The 18,452-nt window shown below is 49.0% G+C and overlaps 1 protein-coding gene across 9 annotated transcripts in view; it reads left to right on the top strand.

The window, feature by feature from the left end:
* SIDT1 (SID1 transmembrane family member 1) overlaps positions 1-18,452 on the top strand; it is a 56,300-nt gene that overhangs the window by 34,436 nt on the left and 3,412 nt on the right. For 3 of the 9 annotated variants that reach the window (XM_030463680.1, XM_030463716.1, XM_030463731.1), the window contains 13 exons: positions 162-235; positions 798-864; positions 1,535-1,608; positions 2,188-2,311; positions 3,365-3,482; positions 4,438-4,574; positions 6,099-6,207; positions 7,394-7,470; positions 8,608-8,654; positions 9,437-9,542; positions 9,841-9,951; positions 10,690-10,803; positions 11,716-18,351. In XM_030463680.1, the coding sequence (XP_030319540.1) occupies positions 162-235; positions 798-864; positions 1,535-1,608; positions 2,188-2,311; positions 3,365-3,482; positions 4,438-4,574; positions 6,099-6,207; positions 7,394-7,470; positions 8,608-8,654; positions 9,437-9,542; positions 9,841-9,951; positions 10,690-10,803; positions 11,716-11,778 (1,221 nt within the window). In that variant the 3' untranslated portion in view covers positions 11,779-18,351. Of the gene's footprint in view, positions 1-161; positions 236-797; positions 902-1,534; positions 1,609-2,187; positions 2,312-3,364; positions 3,483-4,437; positions 4,575-6,098; positions 6,208-6,618; positions 6,634-7,193; positions 7,308-7,393; positions 7,471-8,607; positions 8,655-9,436; positions 9,543-9,840; positions 9,952-10,689; positions 10,804-11,715; positions 18,352-18,452 lie in introns of those variants that run through there. The other 6 variants (XM_030463740.1, XM_030463696.1, XM_030463688.1 and 3 more) reach the window with 6 other exon arrangements.

Here is an 18,452-nt window from a genome sequence, read left to right on the forward strand (position 1 = left end):
TGCTGTGTAAAAAAAAAAAAAAAAAAAAAAAAAAAAAAAGAAAAAAAAAGGTCTGAAGAGCACCAGGATACATACATCAACAGCTTCTAGTGGTTTCTGTAGTCTTCATTAGTTATTTTCTGTTTTCTTCCCTCTTTCTCCATCCACTAATGATGTTTTAGGTGTTCCTCTACTTATCGGACTTGTCCAGGAAGGACCGAAGGATTGTCAGCAAAAAATACAAAATCTATTTCTGGTAAGGAGAAGACAAGCTTGTAAGGCTCAAGCTCTGGACCCTGCCTCTGTGGAGTTTGTCCACGTGATCTTCTTCTGAACCACACTTTATACCTGAGGGTATTCTTTGAGCCGTCCTGTTACATGTTCTGACCCTGTTCCAGCCAGTATCTACAAGTCCCACACACCTCAAATAAGAGTATTTGTAGACCAATGCACACATGATCCTGGAAATGGATTCTGGTTTGTTTAATTTATTTGAAGTGTGCTAACAACCAGTGTGTTGCTACATACTGGGGAAGCTGAGAAATTAATACTTGAACACATGAGCTTGTGGTCCATATCCCAGCTTTTCTTGTGCTCATAGCATTTGCCTCCTGTTTGCACTGGCATGTTTCTCTTCTGCTTCAGGAGACTGTAATGTGGTAACCAGAGGTATAAAGCTCTGCGTAAGACACCAAAGTTTGTGCCTTTAGGCAACCAAAGTATATGCATTCCTCCACAAATACATGTGGAACTCTGTCCTGGATGTGCACCAATTCTTTTTAGTGTGTGTAACTGCTGCTACTGTCTCCTCTCTCCAGGAACATCACCACCATTGCAGTGTTTTATGCCCTGCCAGTCATCCAGCTTGTCATCACTTACCAGACGGTGCGTTGGGCTCTGTGTGGCTGTCCCCTGTGCTTGGGTACTTTTGCCTTTAATCTTGCTCTGTGGTTGCATGGTGTAAGGATGACAGCTGCAGTGAAACTAGGATCAGTCAGGAATCCTGCTCTGTCTGAGGGGTAGTTTACCTTAGTTGCTTTTTCTGCACCATATGTTGAGTGTTGCTGCTGGCTTGGCTTGCTGAGCTTGCAGTTCTGCTATTTTTACTTGGGAAGCAGGAGTGCAGCTGTTTTCCTGCTCATCTGATGTCTCACTTGGGGCCCATTTCACTTCAGAGGTGGGAGGAATCTGCTATTACCTCTAAAAACTGAAAGCAAGTAGGATTTTCTGTGATATGAGTTATTTCTCCTCCCTTCTCCCCACCCTACCCTTGCTATTCTGCTGTTATTCAGGTATCTGCAAGCAGATCTATTAGTGGTGGGGTTCAGAGCATACAAATGTTCCCTCTGAAGACTCATGTCAGGTTTGTGACCTGCAGCAACATCTTACTCCCTCCTAAAAGCTTCACTTGCAGATATCAGTACTCCCCTGTGCCAGTGCTAGAGCTGGGCTGTATCCTGGTACACCTTGTGTACATGCAGTGTTTGTGTGAAGCAAACCCCCTGGAACAGGGAGGATTTGCTAATATTGGGTCTCTTGCCTCCTCTCTGTTCAGGTAGTGAATGTGACAGGCAATCAGGACATCTGTTACTACAACTTTCTGTGTGCCCATCCCCTTGGAGTGCTGAGGTTAGTGAACTCTGTGGTCACTGTGTTATTGACTCATGCACCCTAAATATTTGTGCTGTGCCCAGGGCAGGATTTTGTCCTTGCCAGGCTCACAGTCTCTGTGTTGTTAAGACCACTGAGAGTTTAGAACTTTGAGCTTTCCATTTTGCTCAGTGGTGGCTTTCTGTTGCAGTGAGACACATGCACCCAGGAACATGTGGCAACTGGGTTCCCCTGGAAAACTTACAGCCCATCTATGAGGTGCTCTCATGCTCTATTGGGCATTTTCACTTGTACCCAAGGAGCAACAGCTCAGCAAAGGACTTCAGATCAGTCTTTTCAGTGCAGTGGGAGTGCAAAAAAAAAAAAAAAAAAAACCCAGACCTAGAAACCTTGCAGAGAAAGTACCAAGTCAAATGGAGCAGGTCAACTACTCAACCTAAAATTGTCAGCAGGGGTGTAAAACTGGCGGGTGTCTGGCAGCAGCCAAGATGGACGGTAGTGGTGTTGGGGAGCGGATTGTATTCAGCTTATTGTGGCTCAGAGTTCAGCTTCCTGCTCTTGTGCTTCCTTTGTCATAAACCCTCTTTTTCCCTGCAGTGCCTTCAACAACATCCTCAGCAATGTGGGCCACATGCTGCTGGGCTTTCTCTTCCTCCTCATTGTGCTGCGCAGGGACATACTCCACCGCCGGGCCATGGAGATGAAAGATACCTATACTCTGGTAGGATGCAGGGCTGCATGAAGCTGAGTGCAGGCAGGAAGTGCAGGGAGAACTTGGAAAACAGAGTGATACACAGTGGGTTTCCATTTGCCACCCGTTAGCCTGCCTCCAGCAGGGTGCCGGAGGATTGAATCTTTCTCTTTTCCCCCCCTGAAAGAAAGGTCTAGGTGGGATGCTTATGTTCTTGCACACTGCAGTACTTTGCTGCTTACAGAATGTCCATACTGCCATGGTGACCGAGCCTGGACTTGTAAAGACAAGGACATGAGTAGAGAAACAACTCCCATGGCTGTTGCTTTTCCTCCAACACTCTGTGTGGAGAAATCTGGGAAAGCAGGAATGCCCTCAGATGCTTTTTTTCACAGTGGAGTTTGATGTGTCTTACACAATCAAGAGTTCCTTCTTGGCCCTCTTGTTAGCAAGAGGCCTTTGATAACCCAGAGGAATTTGGCTGCCTCTAGCTCTGAAGCAGAGCTGCTTGTAGACAGAGCCTTTGCAGTCTCTTCTGTATATTCTGGGAGAGGACGCAAAAGTCTGCATCCATATAGGTAGTGGTGATGGTGGTCTCTGGAGACATACAGCTCTGTTTTTGCTGGCTTAATAACAAGTAAAGGCTTTAGCAGTTTTAAGGCTTTTCAGATGAGATCTCAGCCAGATCCTGATGGGTATGCCTTCTCACCTGGGCTGATGGACTTTGCTTTTAAACATATACTGACCACAGGAGCAAAGCCACTGTTCTGGGTCCCCAGTGCTTTCTCAGTTTTGGGCACAGCATGGCACAAGGTACAGAACAGAGGAATTTTTAGTCTGAAGATGTCAGTGCCAAGGCATAGAGGTCTTCAGACCAGAAGTTTCTGTGTGATTATCTTGGTTTGCTGCCTGTGCAGTGTGGCTAAATGCAGAGCCTGCTCTTGTACTCAGCACACTGGTGTGTGCTGTACTGGTGGCTGCAAGATGTGTGTAAGGGTTAGGAGGGATGAGGAGATGGAGAGTGATAGGTCACTTGTCATCAGGGCATGAAGGTACTTACTGTGCTACTCTGCTGTCTTCCAGGACTATGGGATCCCAAAGCATTTTGGTCTCTTTTATGCTATGGGCATCGCCCTGATGATGGAAGGTGTGCTCAGTGCTTGTTACCATGTCTGCCCTAATTACTCCAATTTCCAGTTTGGTAAGCTGACTTTCCTTTCTCCTTGTGAGCTGGAAGTAGGATTTGCCATGTTTTGTTTCCTGTGAGTTGCTGCTCTTTCCTATCTCACTACCCTTGCAAACCTCCCTGAAACCTGCCTGTTTCAGGGTTCAGTCAAGAGGTGGTGAGGCTTTGGATGCTGAGGACTATCAAATTCAGCCTTCTCTCCACACCTTGGGGGTTATGCCACTGCTAGCAAGATCTCTTCTTGCTTTTGAAGCTAATAAATAATTATTTTTTAAGATAATAAGTGCACAGCCCGAGTGATAGAGTACTGAAGTCTAGGAAGACTCTGTCTGCCATCTCAGTGGAAACTCTTTTCTCTGTGGGCTCCTTTTCTTTCCTGGGGAAGAGAAGACTCAGTCAGGATCTTGTTTGTGTGTAAATATTCAGTGAGAGGGAATGAAGGTGAGTGAGCTCTGCTCTTCTCAGTGGTGCTCAGTGACAGAACAAAGGGCAATGGACACAAATTAAAACACATGAAACTCCATCTGAACACAGGAGAACAATTTTTTTTTTCTTCACTTTGAGGGTGGTTGAAGACTGGACAGGTTGCCCAGAGAGGTTGTGAAATCTCCCTTTGTGGAAATATTCAGAGCATGACTGGACATGGTCCTGGACAACCCTCTCAAATCTGTCCCTGCTTGAGGTCCCTTCTAACTTCAGCCATTCTGTGATTCCCTGCCTGCTTCTGTGCTGTGTTGAGCACTTGTTTTTTGATCCCTGCTCTGAGGTTTTTGTTGCCCCAGAGCATGATAGATGGGCTGCAAGGCAGCAAAGCACAACGTGCTGTAGAGCATAGTGCAGCACCATGAATTTGTGCCCGCCAGCCTTGGGTTTGGCCCTGCTGCTGCTGCACTTTTTATGCACCCAGAGCAGCTTTCTCAGCCTACTGGCAGTACCTGTTTTCACTGTTTTTGTTGTGCTCCCTCCCCAGACACCTCCTTCATGTACATGATCGCAGGACTGTGCATGCTCAAGCTCTACCAGACCCGCCACCCAGACATCAATGCCAGTGCCTACTCTGCCTATGCCTCGTTTGCTGTGGTCATCTGTCTGGCTGTCCTTGGAGTGGTATGGCTCCCTCTAACCTACCTGCTTCTCTGGGAAGGAGATGGTGTGCCTGGGAACATAGATTAAGTGGGTAAATGACTAGAGAGTGCAGCAGGGTAGGATAAGAATGTGTTAAGCAAGGGCTAGCATTCAAATTTTCAGTGCTCTTTGGGTTTCCTCTTTCTTCCCCCTGGGGCTTGGAGGGAGGGGAAGAGCAGAGCAGTTTTCTCGAGGTGGTTTTCTTTTCGGGCTTTTCCTACTACGTGCCTTCAAGAGAAGAAATTCGTGCATCTGGGTGTCTGTGACCAAGCATGCAGCTGGGCTCCTGTGGGGTGGCTCAGCTTGGAGGGAGGGGGTGAAGTGAGGCTGACTGAGCTTCCAAGTGTCCCCTACCTAATTGCTTGTGCCTCTTTCTTCCCTTTGGAAAACTCTGTGTTGCTGGGTGCAGGTTCTGCAGTTGGCCTTGCTGTCTTTGGAGAGGTGCAGTGCTAGAGGTACCCCTGCCTATAGAAGGGCACTGGAGCATAAGGGATCACAAGAGAGTCACTCTTGTGCACCTGTAGTCACTGGCAGGCGAGGCTGGTAGAGGGCTTTGCCCCTTTGCTCCCAGCACTGCAGGTATTGAGCTGGGCTTGCCTGAATGCCCAACTTGTGCTTTACCTTGGAGGTCTCTGCTTTTCATTCTTCAGAGGACTCTGTTTCATTCATGAGTAACCAGGCAAAGTCCAGTGAGTTCTTGCTCTGAACTAGCAGCTAGATTACAGTGGGCTGTCAGCCCCCCACTGCCACGTATAATGCAGATTGCTGGTTGATTGTGTGAAGGACACTGGAGACTGCAGGATAAGGAAGGCATAGAGGAGCAGCTGAAAAACTTGGGACTTTCCAATAATGTCTTGATAGCTGTGAAAATCTACACCCCCAGGTTCAAAACACCATTTTTTTATTATGAGATGATGTATCTTTTCTTGTGGGATGCACAAAAGCAGTGTTCAGGCAAGTGCTGTGCCCCAGGGGTGGGGAGTCCATCATCACAGTCCAGAGTTTCTGGATTCCTTAACATATAGCTGAAAAATTAAAGTTCTAATATAGCATTAACCTGTGTTTGGAGGTCACTACCGGTCCTTAGATAAACTGAAAGTGTATAATAGGTGCAACTGTCTGCAGAGCCTCTTGGTTGTTGTTGGTCTGCTATGGTATGCTGGTCAAAGTAATGTTGGTTCTGTGGCTGCCTTCTGAAAATCCAGCTCCTGGCTGGACAGCTGCTCCCCACCTCATCAGGGAGAACTTGCTTTGTCTGGGAATCCCTACATGTCTGCTCCCTGAGCCAGCTCAAGTTCTTCCAAGCAGTCATCCTTTTTTGAAGGAGTGTTCAGTAAGAACAGTGTCCTCTCCAGAAGTGTCGAGCTCTTCTTGCTTCTCTGGACTTTGTTTGGATTTTTAGATTTGATTTTGATTTGGAAGATTTGCAGGTTTCTCTTACACACTCAGCGAGGTAGTTTAGAAGAGGACAGCAGAGTTAACTTTGCTTTTGATGTTTGCTTTCAGGTGTTTGGGAAGAATGACATGTGGTTTTGGGTCATTTCCTCAATGATCCACGTTTTGGCCTCACTGGCTCTCAGCACCCAGATCTACTACATGGGTCGCTTCAAGATCAGTAAGTGCTGAGACTGAACCCTCATCCTCTCGGCTGTGCAGTGCCTCCTGTCCTCACCTGCATGAATTGCCTGTGCAGTGTATCTGCCAGCCCAGTCCTGTGGCTTGTGCTTGTGTTCTGGACTGTCCTGTCCTCTCATCCATCTGATGCCTTCTTCCTGGCCTCTGAAGTCCTCATGCTGCTGCTTCCCAGACCCAAGGGAGCCAGCATGACCCATCTGCTCTGTGGTGGCAGAGGGGATGGACTCTCAGGGAGCCTGCTTTCAGCTACAGCTCCCTGTACCTCTGTGCTCAGAGCCTACATAAAACCCTCTCATGGGGTGAGGGGGAGAGGGTGTGGTGGGGAACCTGGCTTTTGTACTCTGCTTACAGACATTATTTCTCCTTCCTCTTCTGCTCCTGTCTGCCTCAGATGGCCCTGACTCAGGTAACTGTCAGCAGCTCTCATTTTTCTCTGTTGAACTGAATGAGCAGCATCCAAGCAGCTGGGGATGCACGAATGTGTGCGGGGAGACAGGCTCCTGAGCTGAGCCATTCCTTGGCAAAAAGGGGGTGATACAGCACAGGAGAGCCCTGATTTTGATGCAGGAGCTTTTTCAAGCTCCACATTGGTGGCTGAAGAGGGATGTGTGTGTGCATGTGTATTTGGCAGTCCCCACTGCCGCTAATGGGCTCTCCAGTGAAGCTTCTACAATGATTTTGAGAGCAGAAGTGTCTGGAATGTGCTCTGCCCCTCTATGGCCCTCTGAGTACTATGGGATGAGTTTCTGTGGTTTCCCTGCTCTGGCAGCTTGTCCCATGGAAGGTTTTTCTCCTCCTTTGTTGCACACACCTCTCTCCTCCAGAAACACTGGGGCAAAGCCAGCCTGCTTACGTGTACAGGCAGGGAATATTTGACTTCTGGGCAGGGCCAGTGGAAAAGGTTTGGGTTATTTTTAATTTTTTTCTCGATTTTTTTTTCCTTAAACTTGTCCCTTGGGCCAAAAGCCATTCACATCCTGTAGCAGCTGCCCTTTTGCTCAACACTGACTGCTCCCAAAGGGCAAGACACAAATATGTGGACACCCTGACCCTCTGCAGGACCGAGTCCTGTGTTGTCAGCAAGTGGGTGTCTGCATCTTTCCCCTGTAGGCATTTTGGTGCTCATTCTGCTGGCTGTTCTGCTTTTTTATCCTCTTCTTTGGCAGACTTGGGGATATTTCGTCGGGCAGCGATGGTGCTGTACACAGACTGTATCCAGCAGTGCAGCCGACCAATGTACATGGTAGGTGACTGCTCATCTCAGCATCTTGCTCAGCAATTGCTCACTCTCTAGGCAATGTGCAGAGGAAAATGTTGTGGCTATTTGAGAGTGATGCTTCCTGCTTCCCTTCTTCCCCTTCCCCACAAATGTTCAGGTGAGTGTAGATCTCTGCTGGAGTAGTTTAACCCCCACTCTCAGGCCTCCTCTGATCTCAGGCTTGGGGAATAAAACATCAGAACAAAGGTGAAACCAGCATGATAGGATTTTCCTTTACTTTTGCTCTGTGAGGACATCTGTTCAAAAGAAAGACTAGGAGTCTCTGTGCAGCGCAGCCTCCCCAGGGAAGGCAGAAACTCTTTTGGCTCTGTGACTTATTCAACAGCTATTGCTATTTCTACAGCACCTCCAGGCAGGCAGCAAAAAAAAGATCAAGAAATGGCATCTGTTACCTTATGTCTCACTGATTCCTGGCACACAGTGCTAACTAGGGCTTGAAACTAAATTAAGTTTTTATCCATGAACATCCTTTTAATTACTTTTTAAAAAATTATTCTCTCTGAATAGTGTTAGACCAGGTTTTGCAAGCAAACTTGGTGCACTCTGGAATAAGTAAGCCTGGGCAGCCTGAATTCAATTGGTACACCATAAAAGCAGCTGTAAGCATACATGCACATGCCCCCCAGATGTAACCCTTCTGCCTGCTGAAGTTACAGTGCTTCCCTAGCTGTTGTTGAGGTGGCTGGAAAAGGGCTCTGTGGATATATGCAGGATGCTATCCAAAGCTTCCCCTGCTTCCTTTTTCAAGCACATCCTTTCCCTGTGCAATGTTTTTTCTATAAAATGGTAGGTGGGAAGGAATCTAACTAGAAAAATGGTGAAAGGAATAGCACAGCCACTTGAGGCTGATCCTTAAGTGCTCGTTTTGTCTGGTTTTAGAGATTTGGTCTCCTTATTGCAATGTTTTCTGCAAACTTGAAGGTCAGAGAAGTTTTCATCTGGCAAAAGGTCCTTCAGAGCAGACTTCAGAGCCAAGTGGATGTGTGTTAGCAGTTATTATCCTCACATAATAATATCCTGAATTTATGAGGCAAAGGCCTCATTTCGCATCATTTTGCATTTCCTTCTGCTTTCATATGGTCATCAGTGTCTTCTCTTCAGGACAGGATGGTGCTGCTCATTGTTGGAAACTTGGTCAACTGGTCCTTGTAAGTAGCAGGGTGTGGGTATCCTGTGTACTTGTTCCCACTGAATAGTGGTATTCAGTACTGATGCTTGTGTGGTCTGAAGTGATGGGGAAGTGCAGCAGTGTCTGTGCAATAATCCTGTGCTGGGACCCTTCTGAGATGTTTTGGCAAGGGGCTTGATCTGACGAGCACAGATGGTGGGCAGATCCATAGGATACAGAGCAGGGCTCCCTGAGGCATTCCTAAAGGTTTCAGCTGCTGCTATCTCATGGCTTGTGTGGGGCTGGCCTGTTACCACGTTGTGCTGTACACATGCTTCCCATGTAGCTAGTTTCTGGCACAGCCAAGGTGCAGGAGACTTAACTCTATGACTAATGAGCATCTGTTTAGCTCAGCAGTAACTGCATGGATGGAGGTATCAGCTCTTGGATGAGAGCTAAAATCATGGCTCTTGCTTTTCACTGAAGCTGCTTCCTGGGGACATGCCTTCTGCTAAACATACAGATCTGGGGCTGACTCCTACTGAGATGTATTTGGCCATGGGTTGTAAGGAACTGAGGGCCCTTGGCTGTCCTCTGGAGTGGTTGTTCTCAGTGGCTGACCATGGCCAAATTTGCTCTGCTTTGCTTCTCAGCAGGGAGAAGAGGCAAATGGTGCATTTCTTCCAGGTAACCTGGAGGAGGCTATGGCAGTGTGGCTGTGTCCTGTAGTCTGGGAGGAGCACCGGGTGGCAGCCAGTTTGGGGGTGTACCCTGTCCTCAGTGAAAGAGGCTGTCTAATGTCCCTTCTTTCTTCTCTCTCAGTGCTATCTTTGGGCTGGTGTACCGGCCCAGAGACTTCGCCTCCTACATACTGGGGATCTTTATCTGTAACCTGTTGCTGTATCTGGCTTTCTACATCATCATGAAGGTAAAGGAGGCAGTTGTAGCTGTCCCTGGGATGTTTGTCTTCAAAGGGGAAGGAATAGGCCTCCTTTTTGGGTTCCTGAGGCGCTACAAAGGAATGTGGAGGGGCATTGTGGGGTTGAGGTGTAGGTGTTACAGGGGGATGCTGTGCAGACATCTTGGGGTGGCTGGGCTGTGTCTCTCTGGGGTGGGACAACCCTTTGCAGATGCAGCTGGTCCAGGCTAGTGTGTCAGCCCTGTGCAGGGCTCCAGACCTTGGGAAGAACTTGAGGCATGTTGTGAGGTTATGTTCCTGTCTGCAGCTCCGCAGCTCTGAGAGACTCCTGCCGATCCCCCTGTTCTGCATCATGGCCACAGCAGTGGTGTGGGCAGCTGCACTCTACTTCTTCTTCCAGACCCTCAGCAGCTGGGAGGTAAAGTTCCCCTTTTACTCTTCTTCTGTCCAGCTCTGTTTCATCATCTTTCCTCCTTGTCATTGATTTTACACAAAAAATTCCCTGAGGGGGAGGAGTCTTGGGCTGCTCATGGTGAGCTGAAAAGGTTTATCTCCTTCAGCAGACTGGAAGGGAGCATAAGAAACTGTGCTGAGCCAAAAATGGCTGTATGCATATAGTTGTGGAGAGGATTTTTGTGACCCAGGTGACTGGGAGATGGCTGGTCCTCACCAGAGGACAGAGGCGGAGCTGAGGACCTGAAAGTGAAACTGGGCAGATCTTGATCAGTGCTGGTTGGAAGTCAGAGAAGATGGCCAATGGGAAATAATGTGCCTGGGGTTGTGGAGGCTCTCCATGACCTGGGAGGAGGCTCTTAAATTCTGACTGGATGCTTTCTAACAAGAGGCTGTGTCCATCTCTATGGAAGTAAAGGGCTTGTTGCAGGGTGGTCTGGTTGAAGCTGTGCAGCTTGTGCTGTGCAGGACCTCACATATGGGGAACAGAGGGATCCCCCCAGCTGTGGGCTGTGGTCCTAGATCCATTTCCAGGTGCATTCCTGCCCTGCTCTCACCACATGTCTGGCAAGAACTGTGCTTTTTTTTCCTGGCTCCTGCACAGAGCATTAAGACAGGGTGATCTCCAGATGGTCCAGTTGTGGCCAGGCAGGGCCCTGTGTGAGTGGATCTTGGGTCCTGACACCTTCTCCTTCTCTCCTAGGAGACTCCAGCAGAGTCCCGGGAAAAGAATCGTCCGTGTATTCTGATGGGCTTCTTTGATGACCATGATGTCTGGCACTTCCTCTCTGCAGCTGCCTTGTTCTTCTCATTTCTGGTGAGTCCTGCTGAGCCTCCTGCCCTACTGTGTGGCCTCACCTTCTCCCTCCTTGTCCCTCTCTTTCTGCATGGAGCTGTGGCTGCCGCAGGAACCCACAGAAGTGCCCCAGCTTCCTCTGCTTGGCTCTTCCTTCAGACATCCCTCACAGTGGGATGTTCCTTGCCAGTGGGATCAGATTTTCTTCTTTGGCTTGTTGCTCCCTGTGCCTCCTGGTATCAAATTCCCTCTGGGGCTGTGGGTCACACAGCTGTTGTGGGGAAGCTGAGGGACTGCTGGTGTGACCAACTCTCTCATGGCTTTGTGAGGACCTCCCAGGAAGGGAACCTACTCCCTTTGACACCAAGCAGTAAGGGCACTCTGGTGCAGACCTTGGGCTTCCCCTCAATTCCATACGTGACTCCAGTGCTCCTCTATTTGATTCCTCTTTCCAGGCATAACGTGGTGGCAAAGGTGGAGGCATCTCATACTATGGGGCCACAGCATTGTGTTTTGGGGCAACTGGGAGGGAGACATTAACCTCTGTGCAAGGTGCAAAGTATTTATGAAAGAGATGCCTGTCTGTGTGTGATGCTTGAGCTGTGATCACACCACAGCTGCCTCCTGGGTGTGGCTCCCACCCTGCTGCCTCTTCAGAGACAAGTCCTGAGGGACCAGCTTAGAAGCTCTCCATCATGGCTGAGGCAATTTGCAGCACATCTCCATCCTTGTAGCACTGTAGGCAGTGGAAGTATTGCAGAGACAAAATTAATCTGGCACATGGGCCACTGGTGTGACTTTTGCATGTTCTGGAAATGCACTTGCTGCCCAGGTGGAGCTTCCCTGTGATGAGGTGCTACTGGGAGCTATTCATTCTGCCCAGCTGTGTGCTGCTCAGTGAGACCTGAAGCTGCCTCACACTTTCCTCCTCAGGTCCTGCTGACTCTGGATGATGACCTGGACAACGTGCGCAGGGACAAGATCCCGGTGTTCTGAGCCCCCATGGGATGGAGGCATGGGGCTGTCCCAAACTGCTCAGCCAAAGGCACCGAGGCATTGGCACCTGTGAGGATTGAGCCTTCTTCTGTGGCCGACAACCCCGTGGGAGCAAGGGGTGCCAGATCCCACAGCAAGCATGGAAGGGTTCTGCCAGATCCCACAGCAAGCATGAAAGGTGCTGCGGTAACTGAGGTGGGACCGGGAGGGGACAGGATGTTTGCTCCTTTCCCACCACACCCTTTGGGGCACGTATGACCCAGCAGCTGAGGCCAGTGCACAGCCCTCTGGGCTGTAGGTTCAGCAGGTGCTGGAGCCTGTGAAGAGGGAGGAAACAAAGAGGGGTAGCTTTGCTTCCTTTCCTCCCTGCTGATGTGCTCTGCTTCCTCCCCAGTAAGTGCCACACAGGTCCTCCTGCATCAGCAGCTGGTTGCCAGTAAACAAGGGGCTGCTGCCCTCACAGTGTCCCTCCAGCACCACAGGGAGAGTGTTTGGTTCCTAACCTGCAGCCACTGAGTGAGTAAAGGACTCCAAGATGAGGTGGCAGCAGGGACTGATCTCTGGTTGGTTGGCTTGTTTGGCTTGTTTGTTTTTGTTGGAGAGGCTGTTCTTGTAGCTGTCAGGAAGCCACATTTACAAGAGAAAAAAGCTCATGGGACTGCAAGGTCAGAGAGAGATGGTGGAATAGCACTGCCCATGAGTGCTCTGCCAGGAGAGGAACCTCCTGCAGACCTCTTGCAGCATCTCTCACTTACATGTGTTGAACAGCCCTACTTTTCTCTGGTGGCTCCTCTGCAAGTGCTTGTCACTGTGATGGTCTCCTTCACAGCACGAGAGGTGCTGTTCTCAAGCAACCCTAAAAGAGATGGTGTGATGAAGCTGCAGCCTTATGCACTGGGTAACTCCTTGACTCCTGCCTGGCTTTGCTAAAGGGTCAAGGGGGGATGGGGAGGCTGTTCAGCAATCTCAGGTTTTCTATTTCCACAAGCTTGCTTTGGGCAAACTTGGCAAAGCAGGTTCCCTTATGGGCTGGGGGTGTGGAGGAGGCTTTGGAGCAGCTGAGGTTGAGCTCTTTAGTTTAAGATCTGGAGCAAACTTCTTTCTTCTCCAGCTTTTCTGCATCTGAAATAAGATTTTTAAATGGCTTTTGCGTTCTTCTTGTTTATCATTTATTTAAAGAACAAGAATAAGGTGTGAATTTTTTCAGGCCTTACATCTAAAATGTTACCTGTTTGCTAATTTTGAATTAAAAAGTATTATTTGAGGCCTGCTGTCCTTATTCTTGTCATTATCTGAGCATTTTCCCTCTGATGTATGCACATGTACCCAGTGATGCAAAGGCTCCACTCCATTTGGGCTTACCAAAGCAGACTATAGGAATTTCCTACTCCAGGAAGTCCGTATTTCTTAGAAAGGTTTTGCACTAGCTTTCTTGTTTTGTTTTTTAAGTTGGAGTTTGTCAAGATGGTCAATAAAATTCTTGGCTCCCTGCTATGCAGGTTGATGTGAATTCTTGCTCCAGCAAGCGGCAGCAAGGAGGACACCTGGGAGAGAGGTGTCACACAGCTACTGTCATCCTTAAGAACTTCGGAGTTTCCTGGGGATTGGTGCATATAACCTGCTTGTTCTCTTAATCAAATTGCCTTTGTGGAGATAACTGGAGTAAACATCAGAGACTCTTGTTTGTTGCTGTAGCACCTTTGCAGAGTGCAGAGAGGGCTGGAGGAGGAAGGACTCAAACATGGTGCCAGCAGCCATCTTCCTGAACAGAGCTGCTCTGGAGACATAGCCATGTTCTGGGCAGGATGTGCCAGCATGTGCAGAAGGTGGTGGTGGTCCTTCTGTGATGCATTTTATTATAACACTTTGGGCTTTACTTGCAGTTTGGCATGCAGATGGAGTTGTGAGTGTTCAATGATGCTAGAAATAGAGGTAGGTTTCTCAGGCTTGTTGTGAAGCATGAGCTGCTCCTTAACAGTGTTAGCATGGCTATGGAGAAGGAGATGGCACTTTTTTGTCTCTGAGTAGCAGCACCGGCAGAGGAGTATCAGGCTGAGGATATTCCACGTTTTCCATTCAGCCACCCTGCAGCCTCGCCATATGTTCTTGGTCTTTCTAAAATGGCAGAATCCAGTATTAGCTGCACGGGTTGTCTGCAGCTTTCTTTTTCATCCCATAAGGAAAGGCTGCCAGGAAGTCAGATGCAAAAAACTCTGCAAATCCTTACTGCAAATCCTTACTAGACTGATCCACCCCCATCAGGGGCTGTGGTGGGGCTGTGATGCTCTGCATGTTTATAAACAGATGGAGCCAGAGTTTCCATACCCAGAGGTGTATCTATGTTTGACCTGACAGCTTTTTTTGCCACACATGCTCTGTGCTGCCCTGTCCTCCCTCCCTGTAAATGCAAAGGCTGCTGTAGGAGCCCAAGTGCTGCACTTCCAGTTCTCTGACCAATGCGACCAAAATTTATTGTAATAATAACTTGGAAGTGTGCAGGGTGTGCTCTTATCAGGGCTGTGCTTGGAAGGCAGCTGTTAACATGCAGTGATGATGGCAGCACCACCCATCCCATCTCATCTCCTCTTGAGTCCTGGCCCAGCAGCAGGAGGTCTGAGGCATGGCTGCACAGAGCCCTGTTAAGCATCTGTTGGAACATGATGGGCTCATGTGATGGTCACATCACTTGCTGCTGGGTCAGCTACTAGAGCAAGTGGGGTAGTGCTTAGGGGCTTGAACTGGAGGAGGTGAAGAAAATTTCCTGATGATTTCCTAATTGCTGGCCTTGCATGAACAGTCTCTTGCTCTAGCAAGTGTCTGGAAAGGTCCAGGTTCAAGCCCTCAGTGTGTCTGCAGGCTTTGTGTGGGGAAGTGCTCACAGGATAGCAGTGCTGTGGTGGGCAGGATAAATCATGTGGGAGCATGTGGGGGTTTGAATGCAGCCTGCCTGTATTTGAGGCAAGGTCTGTCCTGCTCCTCTGGGACCTAGAAAGAGACATGAAGGCCTTGTCTAAGGAGGGAGCTTGCCAGGTGGCAAACTGCTGGAGTGATTAAAGGTGCTTGAAGTGGAGTTATTGCCCTGCTGTTGCCTGAGGCTCAGGAACTGCACCAGCCTTTAATCTTTTAACTGCTTGAGTCCATGCTGCAGTCACACATTGCAGCTGCAATTGCACCACATAAATGCTGAGGAGCCCACTGAATGTGTTTGTATGAAGAGGTCAAGTCTTGGACTCCAGTGTGGTTTCTTGCATGAATTAGCAAATGCTGCCTCTCTCATTGCCCTTGAGCCAGAGGGATGGGGAAGAGGGTGACACTAGCTGAAAAACCTGATGATCTCAGGAGGTTGTAATCTTTGATGTAGGTATTCTGGGGGGAGCGACCACTTGAGCGATCTGGTGTTGAATCCTTGCTGTTTGTGAGTCTAATCTGAAGTCCTTTCTGCTCACTGTGTTCCTATCACATGCCCTGCTCAGTCAGGCACAGGACGGGCCCTTGCCTTGCAGGACTGCCCCTGCTACTCTGTGTTTAGGTGTGGAGCAAGATGAGCAGCTTTTCCCCTTGTACTACGAGTGTGTTCTGCTCTTTTGTGTGTTTTGTTTACTCTGTGTCTACAGAATCAAGGACAGGGGACAAAGAATTGGGATGGAAGGAATATCACTTCTGTGTCAAACTGAAGAAGGGCTTGTATGCCCCAAATTTTGTCCAGTTTTGGATGAACATTTTAATAAAAGATACTCCTCCTCTCCGTGTCTTTCATAGTCCACAGTCTCGGACCTTGTTCCAAACTTGTGTTTGTTTCTAGCCAGGAAGCTGGTTATCTTCTCTAAATGGGAATATGCAAAAAAATTCATGTTGAACAGTAGTTGGAAGGCTCGATGTAGGAGGCAGAAGAGCAACAACATACAAGCTCCCTGAGCTAAGCAGAGATGCACACAGGGTGCAAATGGCAAGGTGGTGGCAGCAGTGAGGGGGAGAGAGAGCTTGGAGAATGGTGGAGAACAGCACAGAGAACAAGCAGAAAAACGTGAGAGAATTGAAATAAGTCCATATGAAGGCATCTCAGGCCTGGAAGATGGGAAGAAAGGGTTAGAATCTTCTCTTTGTTGTGTCTGTGCCTCTAGCGTGATGCATCAATTTTTAAAATTTCCTCTGGCCTTCGCTCTGCCTGCCGAATTCTGTTCATGCTTCCCTTCTCCCACCTAGTGGCTGCAGGGTCCAGCCTGACGGGGCAGCTTCAGGGGTTCCTTGATGTCTCTGGCTGGTGGGTTGTTGAGCTGGGCACATGGGCACCTCTGTATCTTCCAGCTGTGCCAGTTGGGTTTGGCTGTGCAGCCCTCTGCACCTGAAATGCAGCTTGTGCCTTTGGTCCCGCTGTCCTTCTGGTAACTGGTAACTTGGGGAGGGAAGAACAGTTCCCTGGGTAGGTGGGGGGACCTTGGTTTGCGGGTGTCAGTGTTGGTTGGAGGTGTGTAGGGAAAAAAGCAGAGGTTGTGTGTTGTGCTAGGAGGTGAGGGGGCCCTTCTGCTCCCTGTGGGACAATAGCAAGGTCCCTGCTCATCCCTACCTGTGCTCAGCACAAACTGCTTTAGCAGCTCTTGAAAGGGAAGCAGACAGTTCAGTTTTCTGGTGAATCCCTTCCTCACTGAGTTTGAAGTGCTCACTGTAGGGGCTGAGGAGCTTGAAGGCAGCAGGAGCTGGGCTGGCTGGAAGTGGCAGCTGCCAGAGTAACTCCAAGTGCTGTGGAAGCTTCACATGCCCAGGAACACCAGCCCTGAGCTTTCTGCAGGTAGGTATTAAATACCCAGGCTTATCTGCCGATTTATGAGATACAGCTGCTGGCTTTGTAAGAGCTACTAACACTTGGCTTTGTATAATTTTTGTGTTACACCTCCAGCAACACCTTCTCTTTTTCTGCACCAGCTTAGGCCTATTAACATTTTCCCAAATAAAAGCCAGCGCAGCGCTGTGGTTGAATTAAGCAATTTTGGCTGCTGCATGGCAAGAAAGCTGCTGCTGAGCAGGGTCTGCTCTACCTCTCCCCCACCTTGCAATGTGACCTCTCTTTTCCCTCTCCTGTGCTCTCTCCTCTTTCCACAGCTCCTGGGCACCTGAAGATGTCTCCTCTCTCCCACAGCTGAGAGACCTAAGCCATAGAGAGGTCGATACTGCCATATAGTCCCCATTTTCTCAGGAAATGTGGGTAAAGCTGTTGTTCCGCCTGGTATAACTCGAGGGAGACAGAAATAGGTTTTGTACAAAAATAATAGAAATAGCTTTTGTACAGAAATAATAAAAGCTCTTCACAGTGTAGGGAAGCTATTAGGCTTGTGCAAGCTGAGTGTCACAACTACCACCAGTAACCAGTTTTGTAGACAGTGTTATAAAACCTCTGGGATGGCAGAAGAGTAGCCAGCACGGGAGGAGCACACTGCACTCCACTCAGACATGTGAAAGCATAGTTTTAGGGAAAATGTGAACTTTTCCACAGCTAAATGTAGATTTTATGCTTACCAAACAGCAACATCTACACAAAAAGAGCAAAAGGGTCTTGGAGGGGCATGTGTGTGGGGCAGTTAGCAATGACAGGCAACAGGAAGATACTGAGTTTATCTGGCACATTACCAGGGTGTGTTTGGGACTGTCCGTGGGTATGCACCACCTCTGCCTTAAGATGGGGGAAGAAACATTCTGAAGCCAGTTCCACTTCTGCTTTTGTCTGTGGTTTCCCTCACGTACACAAGCATGTGGCTTGTGTACCAAGCATTTTTATGACCCTGGCTGGCCCCCAGCAGCTTTCAGTCTGGAGGGCTGACAAGCAGGAACTCTGCCCCGGGGGCACTGGTGCTGGGTCCTTGGTAGAACGTGTGCCAGCAACCCTGCTCCATCTACTACAGGTAAGCACTGCACCTGAATCTCCTGTGGCCAGCCAGGGGTGAGGGTATCAGCCCATCCTTGAAGGTACTCTGATGCCACATGTCCTGTTTCCCCTTCCCTCTACTACAATAGGGAAAAGCTGGTCACTGGAGCAGGAAGCTTCACCTTAATGCAGTGTGTTGGCAAGGCCCTGGGGCTGTTGCTCTTGGGCAGTGCTCAGTGCAGTTAACCAGCCCTGCCTGCCAGCTCTGGGGCCTGAGTGGTCTTCTCAAGGCAGGGAAAGCGTGCTGAGAGCATGTTACTGTCACTGCTCAGACTGTCCTTAACTCACGGAGTTATCAGACTTGGAAGGGACCTCTACAGACCACCTCGTCCAACCCCTGCTGCTGGAGCAGGATTTCCTAAAGCACGTTACCCAGGATGGCATCCAGGCAGCTTTGAATGTCCCAGAAAATGAGACTCCACAACATCTCTGTGCAGCCTGTTCCAGTGCTTTGTCACCCTCACAGTAAAGAAGTTTTTCCTCATGTTCAGATTAAATTTCTGTGTTCCGGTTTGCACCTGTTGCTTGTTGTCCTGTCACTGGGGACTACTCAAGAGTCTGGCTCCATCCTCCTTACATGTATCCTTAAGATATTTATAGGCATTGATAAGGTCTCCTCTAAGCCCTCTTCTCCAGGCTAAACAGTCCCAGCTCTCTCAGCCTTTCCTCATAAGAGAGATGCTCCAGCCTCCCAGCCCTCTTTGTTGCCCTCCACTGGACTCTCTCCAGCAGTTCTCTGTCTTGAACTGGGGCTCCC

The sequence above is a fragment of the Calypte anna genome, chromosome 1 (genome assembly GCF_003957555.1).
Source record: "Calypte anna isolate BGI_N300 chromosome 1, bCalAnn1_v1.p, whole genome shotgun sequence".
NCBI classification, from domain to species: Eukaryota; Metazoa; Chordata; class Aves; order Apodiformes; family Trochilidae; genus Calypte; species Calypte anna.